This window comes from Salarias fasciatus, chromosome 19 (assembly GCF_902148845.1).
Source record: "Salarias fasciatus chromosome 19, fSalaFa1.1, whole genome shotgun sequence".
Lineage (NCBI taxonomy): Eukaryota > Metazoa > Chordata > Actinopteri > Blenniiformes > Blenniidae > Salarias > Salarias fasciatus.
In genome coordinates this window covers 20,923,680-20,949,841 of record NC_043763.1, presented here as the reverse complement: position 1 = coordinate 20,949,841, position 26,162 = coordinate 20,923,680, and the positions used below count along the sequence as shown (strand labels likewise).

The window sequence follows — 26,162 nt, the reverse complement described above, 5'->3', positions numbered from 1 at the left end:
AACATTTCCCCCAGATACTCAGATTTCAATGATGAGCCATCATTTAAAATTTTCCTTCAGTGTTAATGGTTTTTCTTGCAATGAACTTGGATCAGATTCAGCCGTTACATAAAGGCGCATAAAAGATCCTGCTATGCAGCAATTTGTCTGACGATAGTGACTGATTTGGACACTTTAAACACAATAAAGACAGGTAAAGCCACACCCATAAGCCATGTCCCCTAGAAAACCAAAGCTGCCACCTTGCAAATGAAAGCAGTTGAAGAATTTGAACACTAGTTTTTATTTGATTCATTTTATATCATTGACTCCATGGGCCAGTGAGGAATGGAAAGCCGAACGGCTGCAGACTGGCTTCACTGCGCGCCTGTCATGGCTGTATTATTACAGAAAACAGTCACAAATTAAAGAAAGTAAAACTTCACATCTGTGATTTAACACTGGGAGACAAGAGAGGGAAGGCAGTACAAATGACCGATTGAAAATAAAAGACTGAAGTATTTTTGCCACTCTGCTGCCACAACTGAGAAAAATCAAAATGAACACCAAGTAAACATCTTGAGCGATCATTCCCTGGTAGCATTCAGTAAATACTGATGAAAGATTATCGCTTTGTGTTGACACTCATGTTGTTTTATTCTTCGTTGTTTATTCATGATAATCTTGTTCTTTACATTTACATGAAAGCCCAACATATTTCCACTCTCATATTCAGCCCAAACAAATTATTTTCTAAACCGAATCACATTCATTACACTGTCTGCTAAAAGATACAACTCTCTCTCTTATTTTTCCCCCCCCTTGATAGAAAAAAATGCGGAGCTGGCATCACGCTGCTGCATGTTGTAACGAGGACGCCGCCATCTGAGGGATATGCCGAGGTGGAGGAAAGCGACGTTCTATCACGTACCACCAATATATATTCTTTGTCTTATATATTCTTTTATTTCTTTGAAAGGCAAGACACAGTCCCACAGTCTCAGTCCTGACCTCACGAGCACGTCTGACTGTATTTCACCATTGAATGTCACACTGCCGCAGGTTGGAACACAGTGAGGTTAACTGTGGAAGTGGGTTAACACGCAACATCTCCTCACGAGATGAGAGCTGAAGAAAGCTTCAAACAGAAAAGCCCCGTCCTGCGCACGATCCTGCCTGCGAGGCGTCAGCATCATAATGCTTCCTTCCCTTTAAACCATCATGTTGTACAGGACTGGAGTCACAACCACACTGTCAGACATGTTGAATTGTGCTTCTGTCGAGGAGGCACCATCATCTCTCGCAGAGTTTCAGACTGTCGATGAGCCTAAACTGTGTGACCGCTCATTTGAGGGAGCGCTAAGTCGCTTGGCACCAGCACTCCAGCTCCTGTGAGAGGCAGTGGATCTGCTGCATTATGAGAACGGCGAGGAGACGATCCCAAGACGACGCTCTCGTCCCAACAAGCAGCGCTGCGTGAAGCATCTCCGCCTTCCCTCATGATTCACATACAAAAGGCAAATGTGTTTGATTCCCTGCTAACAGAGAACAAGTCTTCCTTCAAGGCACTGATGCAGGTCGGTCAGTCGTTGCAGTCTGTGGTTGTGCATCTCTGAGGGACGGCTGAGACGTCTGAGGGTCGGCCTCCGGCCCTCTGAGCAGGTCTGAGTGTGTGCCGTGACCTTGATGGTTTTGAAAATGTTCCGTATTCTCCGAGAGTTCTGAGTTTTGATTGCATGATTGGACAGAGGTTTGGCTTTCCGCCTCACACGGGACAGGCCCTGTACAGTTTTCAGTATTGTTTCCCTCCAGTGATTGAAAGGTATCACAGGAGTCCAGCGACGGCTCGTAACTCGACTGAACAAACTCTTGAGGTCGTGTTGATTCAGAGTGAGACGGGGACTTGACTGTATTGTCGCTCACAGTTTTGAAAGTGGATGGCAGTGGTGGGTTTTCGTCCCTCTCCTCACACGGGGGACTTGACTCCTCTGGTAACACTGGGCTGACAAATCCTACAAAGTCCCCACTGGAGCTGAAACGAAGACCCTGAACGCCGTCGCTGTGGGGTTCAGCCGGCTGGTCTCTATCGCCTCCTCTCTGGAAGCCCCCCTCCTCTTCCTCCTGCTCGGTGGGGTCAGAAGTCACATCATCACATTGCATTTCCTGATTTCCGGCGTCGTCGGGGTCGTGGGCTTCCTCTCCTGCGGCCGGGTCTCGCCCCGCGTCTCTCTGAGGTGGAGGGTCCGGGTCGTCGGCCGCGGCGTGGCGCTGGCCCGGCGGCGTGGGCTGGACGCTTTGGTGACACATGGGACACGTTTCCTGGACGTACAGCCACTTCCGGAGGCAGTTGCCGTGGAAGAAGTGTCCGCAGTAGGTGATCACAGCAGCGTTCATTTCCTGTGGCGGAAGAAACGACGTCTGGTTGAAACACAACAGCTGGATGTGTTCTGACAGTCGCAACAAAAAACATTTTCACAGAATAGATTACTGCTCATCAAGGCAAACACCCAAGCAATACCGTTTAGGCTGTTTCAACTTCTTATTCAGTCTTCATATCATAGTTATTTTACCATTTTTAGAATTCAGCTCCATTTTTATCGACATGCAGTCAGTTACATAAATTATATTACACAGTGTAATCATACATTTTTGGGATGATTCAACTTATATTCACTTGAATCTAACTTTTGACTTCAACCATAAGTAGTCACATATAAAAACACTCTTATTTAAGGTGTAAAAAGTAACAATATGTTTAAAAAAACAAATGCAGATATTATTATGAAAGTTATTCTAAGATTAATTCCAAGTGGTCAAAGTGGAAATTTCTGATATAACATATTTTGCATCTTGAAAAAAATCTTTAATAAATGTAACAGTATTGAAAAGTAAAATAATTGTTAGTTATTTCTACATATAATATTTCAAAACTGAAATGTTTTAAGTCTTTATTTGAATTTCAAATCCGATTATTACTGTCTGCGCTTAAAAAATCTAAACTAATGCAATATTTTAATATTTTTACATTGTGCGTTTCAAACTTTTGTGACTTTTAAGTTAAAACTATATAAAAAGGCTGAAGTTGTTCCTTTAATTCTCTCAGCAGCTCCAGCATGGATTTCAACCAAGCTTTTATAACACTTCACCAGGAGATATTTCCTCATAACTATCTCCTGTTTATCTGATCTCTATCAGAATTACAAGAATTTGTCTAACTGCTTCCGTGACAATAAAGCAAGGACAAGACACTGAAGGTGAAAAACACACACAGACACAGAAAAAAAAGGAAACAAAAAACATGGCTCAAAGCCAAAGAAATGCATCTGACCAGGACGGAAAGAGGCTGGGCCAAACTGGAGAAACAGGAAAAACACGTTTTATAGGAGGGAACTATGTGAAGCATTGGAAATACACACAGAGGGGTAAGTCACGTGTTGTAGAGCTCAGCCAGTATCACAACATTCTACCTCCACACGTGATTTTGACTTTTCTACAGAAGGGCAAAGTCGGTTTCTGATGTATTTTCCACTGTCACTACTCGCTGAAGGTGCTCCTGTTCAAAACTTTTAGCTGTGGCTTTGTCTGCGTGTCGCAAAAACTACTAAAGTCGGATGAAGTAGTGAAGCAGCTTATTAATTCTGTATTCTCCACTGGCAATTAAAAAAAAAAACAAAAAAACGAGATGATTCAGAGACAGTTTCAGTGCAAAACCTGCCTGCCATCTTGAATCTCATTGTTTATTTTCACACCCCAGCATTTTTCACAGTTTGTTGCGGAAGAAGTCCGCCTGTATAGATTTATTAGTCCAAATATGCTACAATCATCCTCTTCTCTAAACTAGACAGTTGTAAATGAAGGAACACCACATTTTTTTTTTCATTCCACCTGACTTTGAGCTGGTGGCGAACAGCAGCTACTCTCCAGGTGAATGGTGAAAATGTGATTTATTACTTTGATGCTTTAACAGATGATAATGGAGAAAATATCAAGGGGCTATAATGTCACACTGAGCTGTGAGTTACTGGAAAATGTCGAGGGACATTCTTGCTGTGAGATGAGCACATTAGCCACTAACCCCAAGCTTTATACAGTTATAACACCAATACTGAACCGCAGTCACAAAGGTAAAACCCTGATCCCCTCTGTAGTTAATGGCCCTGGAAGTTGAGAGTCATATCTAAATTAGTCTTTTTCCTATTTTCCTATCCCATTTTAGATGATTTTTTTTAATCTCCTGTTTTAATTGCCTGAATTTGCTCTTTTACTTTTGTTTGTATGATTTTAATGAAGCATTTGAATTTCATATGACAGTGCCATAAAAATAAACTTAAATTTCTGTTTTTGACTCTGAGCCACATTGCACTGCTTCAGCCGGTGTCGGGGCGACTGACCTGGAAACAGATGGCGCACACGTCGTTGAGCTCCTGCAGCTGCCGCTCCGTGGCTCTGGGCAGCGAGTTGATTTTCTTGGCCGCTTCCTGCCGGAGCAGGAAGCTTCTCCAGCCGGACTGCGCCCGGAGCCACACGTTGAAGTACGAGTGGATGATGATGACCGAGGCGCCCATCCAGCTCCACTCCCCGAACAGCGACTCCCACGTGCCGTAGGCCACCACGCACAGCGCCACCACGAACTCCAGCACCCGGCTGACGGCGTTCACCCAGTAGATGATTTCGTCCAGGCTCTCGATGGGGTTGCTGCGGAACAGCTCCACCATGAAGAGGGAGTAGATCAGCATGGTGCCTGTAACCTAGGAAGAGGATGAAAACATAAAGCACATTTATTTCTCCCCAAAAATAAGAAATAATGAGATTATAACAGAGATGATGGCTTTAAAACGTTTCAGTTTTCTTCCACTAGAGGGAGCCAAAGTCTTCCAAACTTCAACCTAAGCGACAAACAGGAGCCCAGTTCAAGCACTCTCAGGGCTGTTCTCACCTGAAGAGAGGTCAACATGCAGCTGGAAACCAATATGAGGAGCCAGAAGTCCATGAGGAAGAACTGCGAGATCTTATAAGCCATGAAAACTGGGAAAACCAGCAGAAGCAGACACATGCTGAGGCCTCGGAAATGTTTCCACAGACTCCTGAAAGAAGACAGATTAAAAAAAAACAAAACAAAATCAAACACAGATTCTATCTGATCACACAGAAATTCCCGGTTGCTGCTGGTACCTGTTCCGAGATGCGCCCAGGGACAGAATGACAGGATCCGTTATTTCGATCATGGACTGCAGGGTTGAAGTCACCACGATGAAGAGGATGATGCTGAGGAGGAAGGTGCGCTGCAGGGCCTGCATGTCCAACAGGCCCGTCTGCAGGGCGAGCAGGAGCAGAGTGACGCCCTCGGTCACCCCTCTGGACACAGGGTGGAAGGTTGAGGAGGTTTAATCTTTACTAGTATCAGGACATTACACCGAGTTATACTTGGAACTTCTTCAAGGTCCAAAACTTTATCTCGATATGAAGTAATAAAATGGTCACTCAAACCGAGAATGTATTGGAGCAGGACTTTGATTTGCAATTAGGTCATAAGTCATATTTTGGGTTTTTTGAGATCTTATTTTGTCCAGTAAGATGGGTCTAAGGATGGCTGACGTCTCTGTCTTGTGACCACGGTTTCAGAAAAGTAACACTGCATCATACAGTGTGACTCCTGCTCCAGATGTTAAAAGTAAACGCTACTTGACCAACAGGGCTCGTCTTTGGTTCGCTTTATTTCTTCTCTGATGGCATTGCTTGTGTACATGTTGTTGTTTTAACTACATTAAGGTCGACATCACCTCTGAGCCAGAGCAACATCGGACAGTCAAACATAACGTCGCACCTGAGTTTACCAAATCTACATTGTACAGTGAGGCAAGTAACAAACTGAGGCTGCTGAAGTCTGTGAGAGCCTGTATATAGCCCAAATCAGCAGGGTTTCTGGGTAATTTAGCTCGGACTCCAACAGTGTGTGTGATACAACTCTGTTGACTTCAACAAAGAGAGCACCTAGCTTCAACAAAAAATAAATAAATAAGGCCATTTAGTCATCTCATTCTAATTTATTCCAATAACACAAGCTTTCCTGTCCTTACTTGCTTTTTCCCTCTCGTCGCCATCACTTTAAATTGTTCTAACCTGCATTAGCGGTGTAACATAAATGGCGAAGAATAGCCAGCGTCCTACCTGTGCATGACGTTCTCATTCTGAATGGCGGCGTAACCTCCCAGGTAGAACTTGCATAGGTTGAGCAGACCGAGAGCGAGATAGGAGACCACGAAGGTCAGGCCCAGAAGAGAGTACGGCGTGGCACAACATTCAGAGACACTGCAGGAGTTCAAGCACGGGTTAGCCTTATTATGGAAAACAAATATGCAGCACACCAAGAACCAAAGAAATAGATAAAAACATATAATCGCGACACCTTGTGAGCAGGAAGAACATGATTCCCTGATGGACTGCAGAGGAGCCGGCGGACAAGGTGTCAGAGCACAGCTGAACGATGAACAGAACGAACCAGAAGACACTGAAGAGCACTGGGACGGCAAACTGGTTCCACAGAGAGATTCCCACAGCCAGAAGCCTGTAGAGCTCGATCACCTGGAGGAGGAAAACCAGGACCGATCATCCTATTGGCCTTCACTCTTCACCATCGATCGATTTATTTTACCCATAACTGCTTTATCTATATATCTTTTGCTTGTAAATCCTGAAATACAGTATCTCAAACTAAAATCTAAAATCAGATTTTTGTCTCTTATTATAATTATTACAATAAAAATTGGTTGAAGCCTTACCTTGTCTTTATATTATTGAAATTGGTAATATTTTTTTAATCATTCCTCCTGTTTTTTTGCTAATCTTTTCTCACTGTCAGCTCAGTGCTTCGAATGCAAATGTCCCCATTTTGGGACAAATAAGGACTTATCTTTTAGTTAATATATTACAGCTGTACAGACAAAACGGAAAAATCTGAGTTCATCTTAGATTAATAGCATCAATAACAGACAAATTATTAACAAAAGCTCAATGAACTAAAAAATTTAAATCTCTGAAGTGAAAACTCTGAAAAACATGTTAGTTGAAGAAAAACCAGAGCTCAACGGAAAGCCGTGGCTCAACGGCGTTCATAAAACCAGACCTGTTAAAGCCTGCATTTTGCATCTATGGGCACTGAGTGCTGTGCTTGTTTTGTTTCACAGTGAACCCTGTTCGATTTTGCAAAGCAAGAACCTCATTAAACTCTCACTTCCTCAATGCTTTATTTCCCCTCTGAATGGCTAATCTTATTAAATGTCAGAGAAAAGGTGCGGCACCTCCAGGTGAAGCAGCTCCGAGTAGGCAGCCCTTGCGAGTCGATATGGCACAAAGAGATTGGAGAGGAGGAAGAGGGCGATGCCGGCTCCCGTCAGGCCCATGGAGAAAGTGTTGACGGTGAGCAGCGTGGCGTGAGAAGCAGCGCAGAGTCGGGCCAGCAGGGGGAGCATGTGGACCGAGAACAACCACACCTTTCTGGTCTTCATCAGGAAGGCACACAGGGTGCTGAGAATAATCTGACCTGTGGTGGGAACATACGGAAACCTCAGATTAGACAGAACATGACTGATTTCACCACACGATGTTCATTCAAGCTGAAGCTTTGTTATTTAAAGCAGGAAAAACAAACATCTGAGGTGGATTTCATTCCATCTTACACCTAATATGTGAGATAATGAGTAAAAACCTGCTGTTCTTTTCTATTTCAATAAGCTGTAATATCTTATTAAGACAAAATATTAAAACTTAAGTAAACTCCTAATACACAATCAGCAGCTAATCAAGCAATTAATTAATTTCAGTGGATGCAAGGATAATTTTTCTTTCTTTTCAGTGATATTTTTTGGCAGTGTTGTAATTCTCTAAATCTAAAGGCTGAAATGAAGGGGGATCATGGCAACATACACACTGCAGAGTTTTGTTTTTCTAAGTTTTACAATAGAAAATAGAAATAAAGGGATAGGGAGGCTCTTATAAGAAGTATGAAAAAAAATCTGGCCTCAAAAAGTGTTTTTAGAATAAAGACTGAAAGGTAATTATTTGCACAGGTGTGATGTGGGACTCACTCGTCATGGCAGAGACTAATCTGTTGAAAGCTACAGAGTCACGGTACACTGCTCCTTCATAGCCGTACTGCAGCTCCTCTCGTACGTAATCCCTGCAAAACAGAGAGGAAGACAACACTTATAATCCCATTCAAAAATAAATTAAAGTAGTTTTAAGTTTCAATTTTAACTTCATTGATGTAAAAATCCTCATGTCAGTGAGAAACCTTTTCCCTGCATGATATTTTTCTAATTCAACACTGTTGTCTTTTATAATGCTACATTGAAGGGTAAAGCGAACAAATTAAAAGGCTAAAATAATATTTGGTGGAGCTGTAACATCAGTAGCCTTTATATAAAAATATTACCTGAATAAAAGAATCTAAAATGAGTTATGGCTTTGCTTTTACGTAGACAACAGATGTTGACAATATATTCTTTTATGGTGAAAAACATGATGAAGCTCAGTTTTCAATCATAAATGACGAGTTGAAATAAGATTTGACTTGGCTTATCTTTTCATATATTTAAACACATCTCTGAAAATGCAATCCTTCCTGAATGGAGAACATTATTTATTTAGACATCTATCATCAGTTTTGTAATCTGTTTCTATTTAGATGCTTCAGTTTCAGCTTCGACCAGTAAAGACAACAACCTTGTAATCTCATGAACACACAATGAAGCACTCCGAAAATGAAATATTTTTGAAGAGAGTGTGTAAAAAGATGGAGGATCAATAAATCTTCACGTTCAGAATGTGAAGTCCTTCTAAAGATTCTCACTTGGAGATCTGATGTCCCATGTAAAGAAGGAGGGCAGCGAGGATGTGGAGGTAGAGCGTCACAATGTGTCTCAGCGGCAGAACCAACACCACCAAGTTTATCAGATGACCTGAAAGAAAAATGTACATTATGAATTTCTTACTGTGCTAAAGTGCAAAGATAAACCTAATCAATACATACATAGTCACTACAATCTGGCGAATATTCAGATGTGATAAACAGTATAATTGATTGTATTGGATGAAAACGACTACATTCCACCACAATACCAGTTGATCATGGCTTCTACTGGCTTACATGATCACAATCAGTTTTAAACTACAAATTTCATTAAAGTAATTTCAAACTTCACATGAGTTTTTGTTAAGAAATTTATGGTAACATTGCAGTCAGAGAAGAAAAACCATAGATAATTACAACAAATGAAAAATCTACCAAACAGATTTGGTTAGTGTTTTCGAGTAGTAATTTGTTATGATTCGGTCAAATGATGGACAAAACTTTTTCCTGTAACATTTCATCACGTTTCTACTCACCAAGGTAATACATGTTCCAGAGAACATATTTGTATTTGAAGAGCATGTCTTCGTTTTTGGCCTTGAGATGCACTGTTAGACTGTCAATGTCACATTTATAGAGGAGGTCCAGAACCAGTATGTTTGGCACCCTGAGGGCAACGTTGGCCAACTCTTCCAGGCGAGGCATCGTGGCTGAAACCAACTTTTGTTTTTGGTCAGTAGACAAAAAGAAAGCGTGAGAGGGAGCTCGACGGTCACATGCTGTCAGCAAATGGCTTCATTTTACAGCTCACAGCAGCTTCAACACTGGCGCATCTTGTCATCTGAAAAACACAAAAATCCACAAGTGAGTCGCTTAATTACCACTGCTTTTATATATTGCTTGAATTACCCACTCACAAATGTTCTATTGCTTCAATGGTAACCTTTCTGAAAAAGTAAAGAAAACTTCCAAAGTGAACTACTCAGATTAACAGTCAATAATATAAAACAACAAAGTTTAAAAAGTAAGATGAATTTTTGACACAACTTTTAGTTTATGGGAGAAAAATGACCTTAATTTTAAGGGTTTATTAATTATTTTGTATGTTACCTCACTCAAAGCTGGAGAAAAGACAACAAATATAAACAACAGAATCATATTATTGTGACTATATTCTAGGTTAGTTAGCTGTGGACAATGAGATGCAGTTAACATGGTGTAAATCATAGCTAATAATGCAGTAAATAAGAAGAACCCACAATATCATTTGAGAAAGTAAAGTATTTGTAATTCATTATTTTCACCTGACTTTCCTGAGTAACTAAATAGCATGCACAGGTCTCTCTCGTCTTCCCTAATTGCAACCTCATCGGTTCTCAGCTGCGCATTTATCGTTTCGTGGACCATTTTCCGGTCACACAGATGCATAACTGGCATTGTGCATGAATCCCAAAGCTTTAGAAGTAACTTGAGAGAGTAAAGTGACTTACTTGGTCCAGTGACAGACATCACAGCCCAGCAGCCATTTGCCAGCTAACGCTAGCTGCTGCTGGTGCTTAGCCCTCATAGCGGCAAACGGCATGCTTTTAAAACACTGCGCGGAAATTATTTCAGCTTTTCTGCAAACGCTGCGTCTCCGAGACTGGTTGAAGCCGCTGCCGTCACAAAACCTCAATTTAAGCGGGTACAATTAAGCAATACGATTCAGAGTTCAGAGACTTTAGATCTAATGTTGTGATTCCAGTCGCTTGCGTGGCTACTTCCGGTGTGACGTCACGGAGGAACGCACCAATCACACGCGGATATTCTCCTATTCAAAATAAAAGAATTACTACAGAAACTAAAATTATTACTACCACCACTACTACTACTATAACTACCATTACTAGCTGCTACTAGTACAGTATCGACCATTAAATCCGCCACCAAAAATTCTGCAGGAGAGTCACACGTATAACAAGGAAAGAAACAAAAGAGGCAGATTATGAACCGAACTGAAACATAAAACACCAAGAGGAAGCCCATGCACCAAATAAATAAATAAATAAATAAATAAATAAATGAATGAATAAATGAATAAATAAAACTCAGTGTACAGTAATCAAAAGTCCTAAACAGTTTCAGACATATGAAACAAATTGTTGTCTCTGCATGAAGATTATTCAACAGAGATGTAAATAATGGAAGTGAGATTTAAAAAAAAAAAGTATTTATAGAGATACAATGAGTCAGAACAAAAACATGTGGCAGACGGCTTTTAGCTACAATGACTTTCAAAACCATCAGAGGTTTTAATAAAAAAGACACGGCAGGAAGCCTCACATGACATGACCTGATTTTACATTCCTGATAAAGAGATTGCAAATGAAAAGAAGAAGAAGAAAAAAAACAAGTCAGCAAGAGCCAGATGATACAAAGTAGAAGTAAGCAACAGGAAACTGAAGAAGAAAAAAAGTTAATCGGAAAGATTAGATTTATTAAATGGCTACAACTTGTTGTGCAAGAGATGAGTTTGTAAATGTCATTTGATATGAACGACAGGCTACTTTGTGCTGGATAATCTCTTGAAGTCTTACATTTCACGGCTGATATTGAATGTTCTGGTTCCTTTCTCTGTTATATTCTGAGAACAGACTCACCAACATTCAAGAAGTCATATTAGTGGATGAATTGATTCGTACAGGAAACTATGCTGCAGGGACAAGTCATGAAAATGCTTTCAAAAAAGAAGACAGGACAGAAGTGATTGACCTGGAAATATGAACCACAACAAAACCTCCAAGAACAGACTGTCTTTGAGAACAAATCTCACAGCTACAGCTTCTCCGAGAACTTATGATGCATTGATATATTTAATAGACTAATGCTGATGAAAATTTGCAACAAATACAAATATATATATATAAAAAAACTATATTGACAAGATCACACAGTAAATCGACTGCAAATATGCAGGTTTGAATCAATTAACTGGAACACAACAGTGTAAATTATATGAGAAAATGATGTGTGATTTAAAGGAACACTGTTAAATTTAAGTAGTACATCAGTTGGTGGCAGGGTTGAGTCACTTTGGTATCAGTCTGTTGATGCTGTAAACACTCTTTCTGTGTAGCCTACCTCACTGTGGAGTAGCCAGGAGGAATTGTAGTCTTAAATGACTTTATATGCAATTTTCTACCTGCAAGAATTAAGTCTCAGATCACTACAGCTGAATGACAACCAAAAAACAAACAAACAAAAAAAAAACAACTTTAGGAAACAAGGCCAGAGTGACTCAAACTCAAAGACCTTGATGGAAATGACTAATCATGAACACGCCTCCTCTGTGGCCTGTGGAAATAACTCCATCAGTCAGTCGCCTACGAGTCAACTGATCATCTGTTCAAAAATACTTCATCCTCTTTTCCTGGCTGCATGACTGACGACCGCTTGATGGTTTCCCTTTGTATATCCTCGGTCCAGTTCAGACACTTGCAGTAAAAAATGTCAGACTATGATGGGTGAAGATAATTTCTGAATGTTTCAGTCACGCCCTTGTTGAAGATAACATATCTGAAATACTTCTTCTTTTTTTTTTTAATTTTTGCTTCTGGTGGAGCGTCAGTTGCTTCTGGTCATGATTTTATCTTGAAGATTGCTCAACATGATCACCGCAGTCCTTCATAACGCTTCTCTGTCATGTCGACACACGAGGAACGCAGAAATCTGTTTCATGACAGGAAAATGTGTTTATAACCGATAGAAACACTGTTCATACATTCACCCATTCACTCACTCACTGGTGTAGTCCGCTGCCATGCAAGGAGTTTGACTTCTAAAGAAGCAGTTCAGAGTCTTTCTCATGAACATTTTGACACATGGACAGGACGAGATTTGGGATTGAACCTCAAAGAAGCTGAGATGACGCCCTCCACCAAATAAACCACAGCTGCCCCAATGTAAACACCAACAAATCCGTCACCTTTATGCTGAAACCTGAAGGGTCGAGGCTTTATTGTTCTGTACGTCACAGTTTACCTTCATGTGACACAAGAGGAATGCAGAAAGTTTTGTTTCGGAGAACTTTTCCTCTGTCACAGGTGAGACGATGGTTATCATGTCTGGAAACTCATTCAGCGCTCACACTTACCGGACTCGGCCACCCTTTGCTTGATGAACTAAAGAGGACAAAAAAACAATCTGCACTACATCTAAAGGTAACAAAAATGCACATATAAGTAATGAACAATAATTTAGATTATTCTTATTATGCATGTTATGCTGTGTGATTGAAGTTTGAGTGAAGTGGCATTAACAATGCAGTTGTAAAAACCTCTTTTTAAGTATTTTTGCCGTTAAAAACATGGAAAAATGTGTCACAAATGATCAAAAATGAGCATTAAGTCATGTATTGTATAAATTAGTGATGAAAGGAATGATTTGTTGATACTCATGTAACCGTACATCAAGGAGTGTTTTACAGTTACTGCATTTTTCCACAATTTTAAGAATGATTCACACCATACAGTCTTTTAACATGAAAGGTCGCTACTGAGCACATCCACTGTTTCAGATTCTTGGAGGTTTGACAAGAGAGATTGTGACAGGAAGGTTGCTGGTTTAATTTTTTTTTTTTTACTTTAATTCCAAGCTCAATTACCTTTACTCTGCACTTCACTGTTTGGGAACTTGTCCGGCGAGTCCTGAGGAAGATTAAACGTCCATGTGGGTCAGCAGCATTCATCTAAGATTACTCGATACTGGAAACTTGGAAAATGCCGGCACCATTTTTAAACACAAAGGCTGTGAAGTGGAATCTCAGGCTTTGAGAGAGAACAGGTAGTAAGCTCAGTTTAGGCCTGTTGCCTTCGGTCAATGCAATAAGAATGGCAATTTTTCAGCTTTTTATTACTTTAACAAGCAGAATCCATCCAGACTGTCATCCAGTGGGCCCGTTTGTTCGGTCATGTAATATAGGTTTTCACCACAAGATGGTGTATTGAGTCACTGAAGAACAGGTACCAAAACAAAGCCTGTGGTTCTGAGGCAGGTGCACAGTTTATACACCCAACGCTACCCAGCTTCACTCTTCACCCATATAAAAGTGTAACAAACCTCTGACAGATTGTAGTTGAAGTTAAGATGTTTAGCATGCGACAGTTGCGTTGAGAAAACTACACAAACTCTGAAAACTATGTGACAATGGTGTTGACTGAACACTGCTCTCAATGTACACAACAGTAGAATGACTTCAATTTTTTATTGTGACCCTTTTAAGGCTTCAAACAAGATGTGCAAGAAATTCATTGCATTGAAAGATTAAAGTAGATAAGTTATAGTGCACAATATAAAGTCCTACAGTTATGTATACGATGTTCTTTCCTCTCTTTCTCTTTATGAACCCTTTTCATATGTTTTCAGGATTTAAAGTGCCATAAAATAATGTTAAAAGTGAAGTGTATTGAACCTAGCACACATGATTTTTGAGCTCACTGTTTTCTGGCTCGTAACTTTGTTGAGAAACATATTCACAAGAATTATTCTAAATCTTTTTTGTATTCTAATAAGTTATAACCTGCTGGCAAACCACTGAAAGAGCTTGTGTGAAATGGATGATCCAGTTGTAAAACGAATTGAATATGAACGAAAACACTTTATTATCCACACTTTGTTATGCCTTTTTGGTTATAAACAAATTTTTTTCAGTTTTTTCCAGTTCAAACCATCTTCATGTCATTCTCATGATGAATATATTTTTGCACGCTTAAAGTGTGAAAATGTGACTCTGCTGTCTTTTGTTTCTTTTCAGACATGAGGGACAGACTGAGTCACCTGCATCGAGTGCAGATTGACACCGAGGGCTTCAGCACGGTGGACCTGGACAACGGGACGCAGGGTGAAGCAGCTGGATGTGAAGCTGCAGCGTCGAGCGCCGAGCCACATCTGGATGGAGTCCTGCAGGAAGCCCAGCAGATCCGCCTGCAGATCCAGCAGATCCAGAACGACATCAGTGAGCTGAAGGACGTGAACTACCAGGCTTTGAACAAGACCTCGTACGCCGCCGCCGCCGCCGCGACAAAGCGAGACTCCAACGCCATCGGGACTGATATCAAGCGCAGAGCGGAGGCCGTGCTGCACCGACTGCACATGCTGAATGACTTGAAGGGGGAGCTGGAGTCGGAGCGTGGCAGCTCTGACCCCGCAGCGCGCATCGCCAGAACGCAGTACCAGTGCCTCAGCAACGCCCTCCGGGAGGTGATGGTCAGCTACAACGACGCAGAGATGGGCCACAGGGAAGCCTGCAAGCGGCAGATCCAGAGGCACATGGAGGTGGTGGGCAGGGACGTCAGCAGGCAGGACCTGGAGAGGATGATGGAGGAGGAGGAGGAAATAACGGTGTTCAGCGTCCATTCGACGGGGAAGACTGCCCACTCCGCCCTCCAGCAGATCAAGAGCCGACACGAGGAGATCCGGGACCTGGAGAAGAGGATCCAGGGGATCCAGGAGCTGTTTCTGGACGTGGCTGTGCTCGTAGAGGAGCAGGGCTCCGTGATCGAAAACATCCAGAAAAATGTCCAAAACACTGAAGGGGCCGTTCAAGAGGGCATTTTTAAGCTGGAGAGAGCCACCGCATCGGATAAGAACAACCCCTTCAAAAAGATGTTCTGTGGCTGCTTTCCATGTTTTTACAACTAGGGTTAAAGTTTTTATCCATCGCTGCAACATGTGAGACTGTAGCATGTTTGAACTGGCTTCCAGGGTGACGAACAGTGTTTCAGAAAGGAAAACAAACAAACATACATGCACATCACATCATAAAATGTGGTGCTCTGCAGTACAATCATCTATACAAACACAATAAAAGTTCAAATACAACTTAACTTTCTCTCTCTCAACAGTATAATGCAGCTCACAGTTCTCCAACTGTTTCAAACTACTATCTGATGTATGTATTGACGATGAATCTGTCGTGCGAAAGAACTTCTGAACATCCGGGAAAATGTTGGACTTTTCCAGGACGTGATGAATTCCACTTACAGAGTTACTTTAAGACTTGTCTAAACATTCTGTTTCGGATCATTGGTTTGTTTCATTTAAAATCCACGACTCAGCTGACTGCAGAAGTAAAACAGTTGCTCAAAAAGCATCACACTGATGAAACCACGGTACAGTCCCATCACTCACACTTCAGCTGTCAAAAACCTGTGGATGATTTTCAGCTCGAAAGGTATAAACTCATTCAGCGTCAGACGTCAATTGTCTGTGGAAAGAGGAAAACCCCCATGAAAGAAAAAGTGTAAAACTCTAAATTACAATAACAGTTTAAAAAAAAAAATCTTACAAAAAGACTAAAATTCTCAGTGGATGTCTTCATGTTTTCTCAAACTTTGTGTATTGAGCTGATTAGCAAATGATGCACTGCCAAGAGAAATGTGCTATGAGAAGTAAGAAAATGCTTCAAGTGACAATGGTAGCTTATCTCATAAACAGTTCAGAACATACTTGAGTAAATATCTTCATTCAAACTACTTTATGTTTACATTATTGCTTAAATTATGTATAAAGTTCAAGTGGAAGTAGGATTATATGCATTAAAAGAGAGAATAGAAGTGTGAAGTTGTATTTTAAGCCACGATGCAATGATTCATTTGAAGGTTGGATGACACACTTGAAAAAAAAAAAAAACACGCACCAGTTTTTGCGCGAAAAAATGCGCAAAAAAGGTCGCCGTGCTGCTGAATAGAAGATAAACAGAAGTGATGAACCTTGTGCTTCCTGCACTCAAACCAAGAGAGAAAAAGCTGTGAAAATGAGCGGCACTCGCAGGGGAGGTGAAGCGGGGAGAGAGGCGTGATCTTCCGCTTTTCGGGTCCTCCGCAGCGCGGCGCAGCGCCCGCTGTCATGACTGCGCGTCTGCGAGGTAAACGTGCGTTTCTGCTTCACACCCTGCTCCATGTCGAAATTTACATTTATAACCGAGAGAAGGAAAGAGGAAATGACTCTCTCAGCACTCAGTTCTTCTGCTCCGGGGACTTTAATGGTGTAACGTCGCAGGATAACGCGCACAGACTGAGGTGGGTGCACTGAGCCTTTTATCCTCTAAACTCATCATAACCGTCTAATGAAGCTCTTTATAATCTGCCTCCGTCTTCTATCCTTTCATAATAAGCTTTAGATTTTCCTGATGAGATTGTTTTACCACGTTTCAAACAGTAAACCTTTGACAAAGTTACTCGAGGTATAATTAAAGCTCCTTTCTAAGAGGAAGGAACTCCTCAGCTTCCTTTTTTACTCATTGCATCCATCGTCAACCTGCAGAAAACACGCTTTAAACTATAGTGGGTAACTTCTGTGAGACTATAAAAACTATAAAGTTTATATATATATATAAAAAAACCCCTAAATAACTAATATCTGTCTTTACATGGAAAAATTTGATATTCAAAAAGTTTATGAAAAATATTAAGTCCACAGCTATTCCCCTTCTCTACATAATGCATACATGTCTGTGATATTCACAGCATGTTATTAACCATATATACTCTCAGGAAGGTTGTGTATCAGTTTGGTTTCATTGAAAAAAGGAATTATGTCTACTGAATCATATTGCATCCTTCATTCACATTATGTTTCTTCAAAGTGATTCTCAGATAATGAGAAAATAGAAATAAATGATTCAAATATGTCTTGGAGAGTTTGTATTTTCTTCACAAAGTTGAGCTTGTGATTAAAAAAAAGAGACATTATATAAGTTTGTTTTTTTTTAAACACAGACTTGGTCAGTAAAGTATTTATAGTCTGTGTGTAAAGTGAGAAAACAACAGAGCAGGTTCCCAAAGACATGTCGCAAACTGCTTTCTCTGAAGACCTATCGGTAATATCTCAAACAGACCTGAAGTCAGTGAATGACTGGGTTCTTCCTGCAGCAAGAAGCAGCTCAGGAATATAACGGCCCACTAGATGTGACTGCGTTGGATTACTGATAGACTGGTGAAATACAAACTTGTATATACGTGTACCCACAATTGTGGTTTCTTCCCAAACGTTTCTTCTTGTGAAGTCAGTAAACACTCTTGACTTCCTCTCAGGTGAGATGAAGGACCGACTGTCCGAGCTGCAGACCCTCGTCTCCAAGCCCGCCGAGGACGAGCGCAGAGCTCCGGAGAGCAACGGCCACAGCGCAGCCGACGATGGAGTCCATCTGGAGCAGCACGCCGTCGTCTTCCAGGGCGAAGACGAGATGGACGACATCTACAAGGAGGGCCATGCCATGAGGAAGGAGATGCTGCTGCTCAAAATGGACGTGAAGCGTCTGGGGAAGCAGAACACCAGGTTCCTCACGTCCGTCAGGAGGATCAGCAGCATCAAGCGGGATTCCAACGCTCTGGGGCGGGACATAAAGGCCAGAGGAGAAGCCATCTACGCCCGGCTGGAGAAGCTGGGGAAGCGGTCCAAGCGTTTGGATGAGGAGCACGGGCCCGCCTCGGCGCTGGCTCGCATGGTGCGTTCGCAGTACATTTCTCTGACCGCCGCTTTCCACGAAGCCATGTCTGAGTACAACGAGGCCGAGATGGTCCAGAGGGAGAACTGCAAGACCCGCATCCAGAGGCAGGCGGAGATCATGGGCAAGGAGGTGACCAGGGAGCAGATCGACGAGATGATCGAGACGGGAAAGTGGAACGTCTTCTCGGACAGCCTCCTGATCGAGGGGCGGACGGCCAGATCCGCCCTCAATGAGATCGAGAACAGGCACAAGGAGCTGCTGGAGCTGGAGGGCCGCATCCGGGACATTCACGAGCTTTTCTTCCAGATGGCGCTGCTGGTGGAGGAGCAGGGCTGCATGCTGGACAACATCGAAGCAAACGTGTACGCGACTCAGGACTACGTAGCCCAGGCTGAGATTCAGATCAAGAAGGCTGTGAGATACCACAAGAACAACCCCTGCAAGAAACTGTTTTGCTGTTGCTTCCCCTGCTGCAACTGAGACACAACCAGCATTTCTCTCTCTTTCTTTTTTTTATTTTTTTTTTACAAGAATATTGAGATAAGATTCACATCTGCTTCTGGTGCAATCATCTTCTCTTGGTTTCTGTGTGTAAATATGTTGAAATGGTAGTGTAGTTTCTTTTTCACATTTGCAAATTTCCCACTTTAATCTAAGAAAAAAGTCCAGGGTTATTTCAAACCTCATGAATACAACGTGGCGGTTACATTTCCTGACTGTTTCTGGGAACAGCTGAAACAGGCGTCTTTAACCTTTAACCTCAAGCTGAGGGTTAGTTCAAGGATGCTGAGTAATTTGAAGAGATTCTTGTCTCTTGTCAGAAATAGATATTTTGTAGGGCGGTGACTCAGAGAGTCATTCACAATGTTTCACCTCAGATTAACCTACTATAGAAATATGATTGAGATTTTTGTTATTTAGGAATTTATACATTTGTAAAAGAAACACTTCAAAATGACTCCTTTAGTAAATAAAAAGCATCCACAAAATGACAACTTTCAGCCTTGTAAATCTCCCATTGGACATTTAAATGAGTATATTGTGGTTTATTTACCAAATGACTCATTCACTGTTAATAGCTTGAAGGTCTTGAATGTCTTTAACTGAAGCCTGAAACCTGAGTCCTGGTTCCTGCCAGAGTCATTGCTTAGCAAGTCTTTAGAAGCAGTGAATGCAACACATCATCCGATTGTGGTAAACTGTGGAGGCTCAGTCAAGCAGGGTTTCTGTGGATTGCGCAACAATACGAAGACTGCCGCTTTTGAAGTGTTCATTTTAGCTCGTGACTTTGTTTGTCAAGGCCGACTTGCCTCACTCAGGCTTACACAAGCCAGTAATGCAGCAGGTTTGAACGCTGACGTGCACCTGGCCCAGTGTGTACCAGGGTTCTCGCTCAGGCGGCGTGACAGCACGAGAGAATCGGACAGCAAACGAGTCAGACCGCTCGGTGTTTGCTCAGAAAACCTATCCTCCTGCTTACGTTAAAAAAGACCTTCGTTATGAGAAAACACATCAGTCACTGGGGAAATCCCAGCGACCAGCTGGTGGACTGAGTCAGGCGATCACACGGTGCATCAGTGGGTGTTTTCAGGATTAACTGCTTGTCTCCTCGGTGTTGAAACGGGTTTCAGGGCTGCAACGATTGCATTTCCTCAGCAGCTCAGTGTGGTTTGTGAGGGGGCATTTACAAGCAGCAGTAACGGCTACTTCCGTTTCAACTCATTTACCTACTGTCAAACAGGCTCGTGGTCACCTCTACTATTTTTATCTGGCGTCTATTGAGGTTTGTTTAATCACCAGGAAGACCAAGTGCGTCAGGTGTGGTCTATCAGCTGCAGAAAACACGTCCGGTTGCTCCTCCATTTTGACCAATTGTGGCGCCCCTGAGTGGACGGGCGAGACAGAGTCATGTTTTTGTTTTTACTTGTTTTCTTCATACGTCAGTGCAGTTTATCACATGGGATATCCGACAGCCGGAATCTAAAAAGATTGTAAAGTTGTTGTTGGTGTGGTTCATGTTTCTACCTATAACTGGATGTAACTAATACTGATCATATGTTGTCATTTCTCTTCTGAGATAATGGAATTAAGATTTCAAAAATTTTCCTCTTAGATATTCAGCTTTTGTTGTTGTTGAAGCAACGATTGATTTGTGTTCAGATAAAGTGATCGTAATTCAGTTCCTTATAGTGAATTCAATGAATGAATGAATGAGACATGTGTTCATGCAGCTTTGCTGCTCATATCTAGATATGCACATTAATGTTAAGTTACACTGTATCATAGATCAGGTTTATTCACTTCTCATATGCAGTACAATTCATGCCACTTTTTACAGTAACAATACATGCAATGAAAAAAATACTTTATACACATAATATGTCATTATGGACTAGGGGTGTAATGAAATGCTAAACTCACGAAACAATGTGGAATACGATACAGGGCTCAAGATAGCAACATAAAATCTCAAAAGATGCTTTGTTTTTGTGAACAAATGAGAACAACTTGTTTCTTGAAATGAAAAGGAAAAGTAAATCCTCCTCAGGGCTGCAGTCTGCTGTGAGAGATACACACAGACACATTTTGAAGTTATTTCTGTTGCCAATTGCAAAAAAAGTAAAACAACATGTGGTCGCACAGCAAGAAGGTGTTGGGTTCAAATACGGGCCGGGTCCTGGGGTCTCTGTATGTGTGTGTGTGTGTGGGTGTGTGTGTGTGTGTGTGTGTGTGTGTGTGTGGGCTCCCTCCGGGTGCTCCGGCTTCCTCCCACAGTCCAAAAACATGCACTCGAGGTTAATTGGTGACTCTAGATTGCCCCTGAATGTGACTGCTTGTCTGTCCTGTGTGTTGGCCCTGTAACACACTGGAGAACTGTCCAGCAGAGATTTGGACCAGAGTCTCAGATTTGATCATTTGTGATTTGACTTGAAAAAAAAAACAAAAAAACAAAAGACTTGAGACTTGACTTGAACTTGGAAGTTAAAGACTGAGACTTGACTTGATTTGACACAATGACTTCAATGGTTTGGTGTTGCTGATTCAGTATTTTCAGTTTTAAAAGAAATCTCAAATTAATATCAGCTATTATATTGGCTGGTAGGAACCTGACCACACATCACTGCGAACAAATACCCAGATGTGATGGAGAGACGCTGACGATGCCAAATCATTTGTACATATAATGTCAAGCAAATTGACTGTGAGATTTCCAGGGTTTCAAGCCGCATGATCATTTTTGCACGCAGTGTAAATCAAATCAAGGTGTGAAAAAGTAAATTTTGAATTACCAAAAAATCTGGTTAAAACTGAGTAACCTCAGTAAATGTATTTTAAAGTCGGTTAAATACTATTTGACATGAAGTAAACGAAATACTGACCTCACTAACATCAACAACACATGTATTCAGTGTAATATGTCTGAAAAGACGGAGGAGTAAAAACTTACTTAAACCTATCCATTCTCCAGTATTCAATAACCAAATCAGATGTATTCATCATTCGAAAAGTAACCTGCTTCAGTCATACATGTTTGAGAGATATGAGACAAAAGCGGCTCAGTCTCCTAAGACAGCTTTAATCTCAGCTGAGTGACGTGTTTGCTCATTCCATTCCGGCGTGTGCTGAGTCCTCCTGTCCTTATCTAGGGTTAGTCACTCTTATCAGAGTGACTTTAATAACCAGGATGGCCGAGTGGTTAAGGCGTTGGACTTAAGATCCAATGGACGTTAGTCCTCGTGGGTTCAAGCCCCACTCCTGGTAGGAAGTTTTAGGTGTTCCGGGTTCCTCTAACACTCTACAAACATGAAATGGTCTGTGTGTGTGAGACGTGATGGATCAGTCCAGGGACAACTTCACCTCCGCTCAGCTGTGACTGGACTTACCCTGTAATTGAAGAGGGACAGATTGATGACGGGCTCAAACTACTACACACTTCAATCACAACAAAAGAATATATGAATGAACATACACTACCTTCTGACCATTGATTAGCACTTGAAGGGGATCATATCACCTCCTCAGTTCAGTTGATTGAACAGGGTCAACACATGACTCTATCGACACACTTTCAAGATAGATCAACTCTCATATTCCATGATATGTAAAAATATATGCTGGATATAAATATACAGCGTCAACATGGCAAGATCAAGATAGAGAGGACTTTAATATTGTGTTTTCCTTTTATCATACAAACCTTTGGATATTATTAAATCTGTTTCTGACAAATATAGCTTTGGTAATTAGTCTGGATGAGGCTTGAACCCATGCATGCTGAGCACAATGGATTAGCAGTCCATCAGGCTCCTGGATGTGTACGTTCAAATCCCATTCTCTTCAAGACTTTATTACCAAAGTTACAGCCAACAAATCAGGAATAACCTCAACTCTCAGAAATGGGCTGAAGTCAAAGAATTGGGCAAAAATCACCTTTAGGGGTGCAGAGAAAAAAAGAAAAGAGCAAATTGAAAGGAGAAAGGAGAAAATTCAAAATAAAGTCTCATACAATCAGTGGAACAATGGAAAATCTGTAGCGTCAAAGTTAATCAAGAAAGAAAGACGAGAAAAACGCTGTTTACTTCCAGGAGACGTCAGTACGTCACGGCCGAGCCCAATCAGAACGCTTTGCAGACCACGGTGTGAGAGAGGATTTAATTCCTCGATTTTCCCATGTAAACACGACGCTCATGAATATAATTCTGAACTACTTAATTCAGAATAAACCAATTCCAAATTAAAAACATCTATGTAACCACACTCATTGTTCTATTGTGTATTCATTGCTCTATTATCCCATTATCATTGATCCTGTGCCATCATTTTTCAATTAAATTAAATTAACTTTTAAAATAAATTACTTAATGCTTAAAATTGATTACAAAAAGGATAAATACATTTTTACAGGATGCTTTTCCACCCTTGAAAGGTCTTTTCAGATGCTGGACAGTAGATTGGATGGCGAGTTGCCGCTAAATCAGCAGCTCGTCGTCCACACAGCATCCAGAAAGTGTTGGATAGCAGCTGTCACCCCACCAATCTGACCACGGTCCGCAGAGTGGCTGAGGTTTCTCAGAATCTGAATGGCTTTTTTGCCCCACAGGTTAGGATCGAGTCCTGAATCTTTTTGATGTGTTAGGACTTGTTCGGACTTTGTTAGGACTTTGTTAGGACTTGTTAGGACTTGTTTGGATATAGTTCGGACTTGTTTGGACTTTGTTGGGACTTGTTAGGACTTTGTTAGGACCTGTTTGGACTTTGTTAGGACTTGTTAGGACTTTGTTAGGACTTTGTTAGGACTTGTTAGGACTTGTTAGAACTTTGTTAGGACTTTGTTAGGACTTGTTAGGACTTTGTTAGGACTTTGTTAGGACTTGTTAGGACTTTGTTAGGACTTGTTAGGACTTTGTTAGGACTTTGTTAGGACTTGTTAGGACTTTGTTAGGACCTGTTAGGACTTTGTTAGGACTTTGTTAGGACTTTGTTAGGACTTTGTTAGGACCTGTTTGGACTTTGTTAGGACCTGTTTGGACTTTGTTAGGACTTTGTTAGGACTTTGTTAGGACTTGTTAGGACTTTGTTAGGACTTTGTTAGGACTTGTTAGGACTTTGTTAGGATTTTGTTAGGACTTGTTAGGACTTTGTTAGGATTTTGTTAGGACTTGTTAGGACTTTGTTAGGACTTTGTTAGGACTTGTTAGGACTTGTTAGGACTTTGTTAGGATTTTGTTAGGACTTGTTAGGACTTTGTTAGGACTTTGTTAGGACTTGTTAGGACTTTGTTAGGACCTGTTAGGACTTTGTTAGGACTTGTTAGGACTTGTTAGGACTTTGTTAGGATTTTGTTAGGACTTGTTAGGACTTTGTTAGGACTTTGTTAGGACTTGTTAGGACTTTGTTAGGACCTGTTAGGACTTTGTTAGGACTTTGTTAGGACTTGTTAGGACTTTGTTAGGACTTTGTTAGGACTTGTTAGGACTTTGTTAGGACCAGTTAGGACTTTGTTAGGACTTTGTTAGGACTTTGTTAGGACTTTGTTAGGACTTGTTAGGATTTTGTTAGGACTTGTTAGGACTTTGTTAGGACTTTGTTAGGACTTGTTAGGACTTGTTAGGACTTTGTTAGGACTTGTTAGGACTTGTTAGGACTTTGTTAGGATTTTGTTAGGACTTGTTAGGACTTTGTTAGGACTTTGTTAGGACTTGTTAGGACTTGTTAGGACTTTGTTAGGACTTTGTTAGGACTTGTTAGGACCTGTTAGGACTTTGTTAGGACTTTGTTAGGACTTGTTCGGACTTTGTTAGGACTTGTTAGGACTTTGTTAGGACTTGTTAAGACTTTGCTTGAACTTAGTTAAGACTTTTTTAGGACTTGCTAGGACTTTGTTAGGACTTGTTAGGACTTTGTTAGGACTTGTTAGGACTTTTTTAGGACTTATTAAGACTTTATTAGGAGTTTATCCTTGTCCACTTACTCTGTAAGCCACAAACTTCAGAGTGGTTGCCACTTCATTTTCAGTCAGTTTTCGGCCTATTTTAGGATAAAAATCGATGTCATGTCACCGACAATGACAATAGTTCATTCTTCCAATGTATGGAATTATTAGAGTGCGTTTATCACTGCGTTTATCACTGCGTTTATCACTGTACATCCTGCTAGACAAATTAAAAAACTAACAAAAACATGACAGATTTTAATTGGAGACACTTTCCTGCCAGCACCCGACTTGCTTCTGATGAGATCGATGCGGCAGGCGGCGGGGGGGGGGGGGGGGGGATTCCGGTATTGTTCAGGGGACTGTGCCGAATGTTTAGGCGGGCCATAGTTTGGGGACCGCTGTTTCAGGCTATCAAAATTTTCAAAATGTCTTTTTTTAATGTAGCTTTCCAAGCCCCAGTGGCCTAATAGACAAGGCACTGGCCTCCTCAGCAAGGGATTATAGGTTTGAGTCCCATCTGGGGTGGCGCACGTTTAGTTGAATCACTGAAGTCAGCAGTATGGACAGTGGTATTTCAGAACCCTCTTCTGGACAAATGACAGCAGACAATAGCCTGATTCACAAGCCTGTGGACCTCTTGTAACGTTTAGATTACCCCTTGACCTCTGTGTTTCTTAGACCACAGGGGGCTCAAGGTGCGGTACCCAGCTTCACATCGCAGTGATATTCGTGCAGGACCAGTGGTAAAAGCGTACCAGGCATCAGTGTGGCGTTTCCATGGTGCGGGGTTGCGATTTTAATGTGTGCGAGGTGATGAATTCACATTACTATTAGACGACACTGCATCGATTTTCATCCTGAAACAGGCCGATTATCCACTGAAAAAACATGGCGACCTCTTTAGGGTTGTGACCCTCGTGATGAGAACCACTGGGACACTGGTGAAGGGGACGAGGTGGCCGAGTGGTTAAGGCGATGGACTGCTAATCCATTGTGCTCTGCACGCGTGGGTTCGAATCCCATCCTCGTCGAGTCCTTATTGCTGCAGTTGTATCAGCAAGTCCTAATGAATCTGAACTCTCAAAAACAAATCGAACAGATCGCTAATATTTGAACAGTGTTGTACTGGACGAGGCTTGTACATAGTGGTTCTGACTGGCTACGACTGGAATGCACATCTATCAAATTCACAATTTACTGTGTTCAAGGTTAAGGTTGTCCACCAAGGACACTAAAGGATAAAGATCTGGCATTTTCCTGCCGTGATTGTTCATTTACAATCAGTTGACCACAGCAGAGTGGCGCAGCGGAAGCGTGCTGGGCCCATAACCCAGAGGTCGATGGATCGAAACCATCCTCTGCTAAATCATTTTTATTGACAACTCCAGCACAGGAACATTCTCTCACTCCCA

At 41.5% G+C, this 26,162-nt stretch overlaps 3 protein-coding genes, 1 long non-coding RNA gene and 3 other non-coding genes across 7 annotated transcripts; 6 read left to right on the top strand and 1 right to left on the bottom strand.

Annotated features, from left to right (window-relative positions):
• Nucleotides 1-701: 701 nt before the first annotated feature.
• On the bottom strand, nucleotides 702-10,578 carry LOC115406733 (RING finger protein 145). Its single transcript, XM_030116942.1, has 11 exons — nucleotides 10,318-10,578; nucleotides 9,364-9,668; nucleotides 8,828-8,936; nucleotides 8,064-8,155; nucleotides 7,278-7,519; nucleotides 6,386-6,561; nucleotides 6,148-6,288; nucleotides 5,152-5,334; nucleotides 4,916-5,063; nucleotides 4,371-4,727; nucleotides 702-2,376 (listed from the first exon to the last, which is right to left on the bottom strand). Exons 2-11 carry the CDS (start codon nucleotides 9,530-9,532, stop codon nucleotides 1,540-1,542), a joined length of 2,454 nt encoding a protein of 817 aa, XP_029972802.1. The 5' UTR covers nucleotides 9,533-9,668; nucleotides 10,318-10,578; the 3' UTR covers nucleotides 702-1,539.
• Nucleotides 9,172-26,119, top strand: LOC115406736 (uncharacterized). The gene is made up of 3 exons (XR_003933562.1): nucleotides 9,172-9,183; nucleotides 13,417-13,420; nucleotides 26,045-26,119. It is a non-coding gene; the product is annotated as an uncharacterized LOC115406736 (long non-coding RNA).
• Nucleotides 12,910-16,561, top strand: LOC115406735 (syntaxin-11-like). Its single transcript, XM_030116944.1, has 2 exons — nucleotides 12,910-13,026; nucleotides 14,619-16,561. Exon 2 carries the CDS (start codon nucleotides 14,621-14,623, stop codon nucleotides 15,503-15,505), a length of 885 nt encoding a protein of 294 aa, XP_029972804.1. The 5' UTR covers nucleotides 12,910-13,026; nucleotides 14,619-14,620; the 3' UTR covers nucleotides 15,506-16,561.
• On the top strand, nucleotides 16,755-21,010 carry stx11a (syntaxin 11a). Its single transcript, XM_030116943.1, has 2 exons — nucleotides 16,755-16,884; nucleotides 17,899-21,010. Exon 2 carries the CDS (start codon nucleotides 17,904-17,906, stop codon nucleotides 18,792-18,794), a length of 891 nt encoding a protein of 296 aa, XP_029972803.1. The 5' UTR covers nucleotides 16,755-16,884; nucleotides 17,899-17,903; the 3' UTR covers nucleotides 18,795-21,010.
• On the top strand, nucleotides 21,994-22,076 carry trnal-uaa (transfer RNA leucine (anticodon UAA)). The gene has a single exon. It is a non-coding gene; the product is annotated as a tRNA-Leu (tRNA).
• On the top strand, nucleotides 25,700-25,781 carry trnas-gcu (transfer RNA serine (anticodon GCU)). The gene has a single exon. It is a non-coding gene; the product is annotated as a tRNA-Ser (tRNA).
• Nucleotides 26,043-26,114, top strand: trnam-cau (transfer RNA methionine (anticodon CAU)). Its single transcript has one exon. It is a non-coding gene; the product is annotated as a tRNA-Met (tRNA).
• Nucleotides 26,120-26,162: the final 43 nt, after the last annotated feature.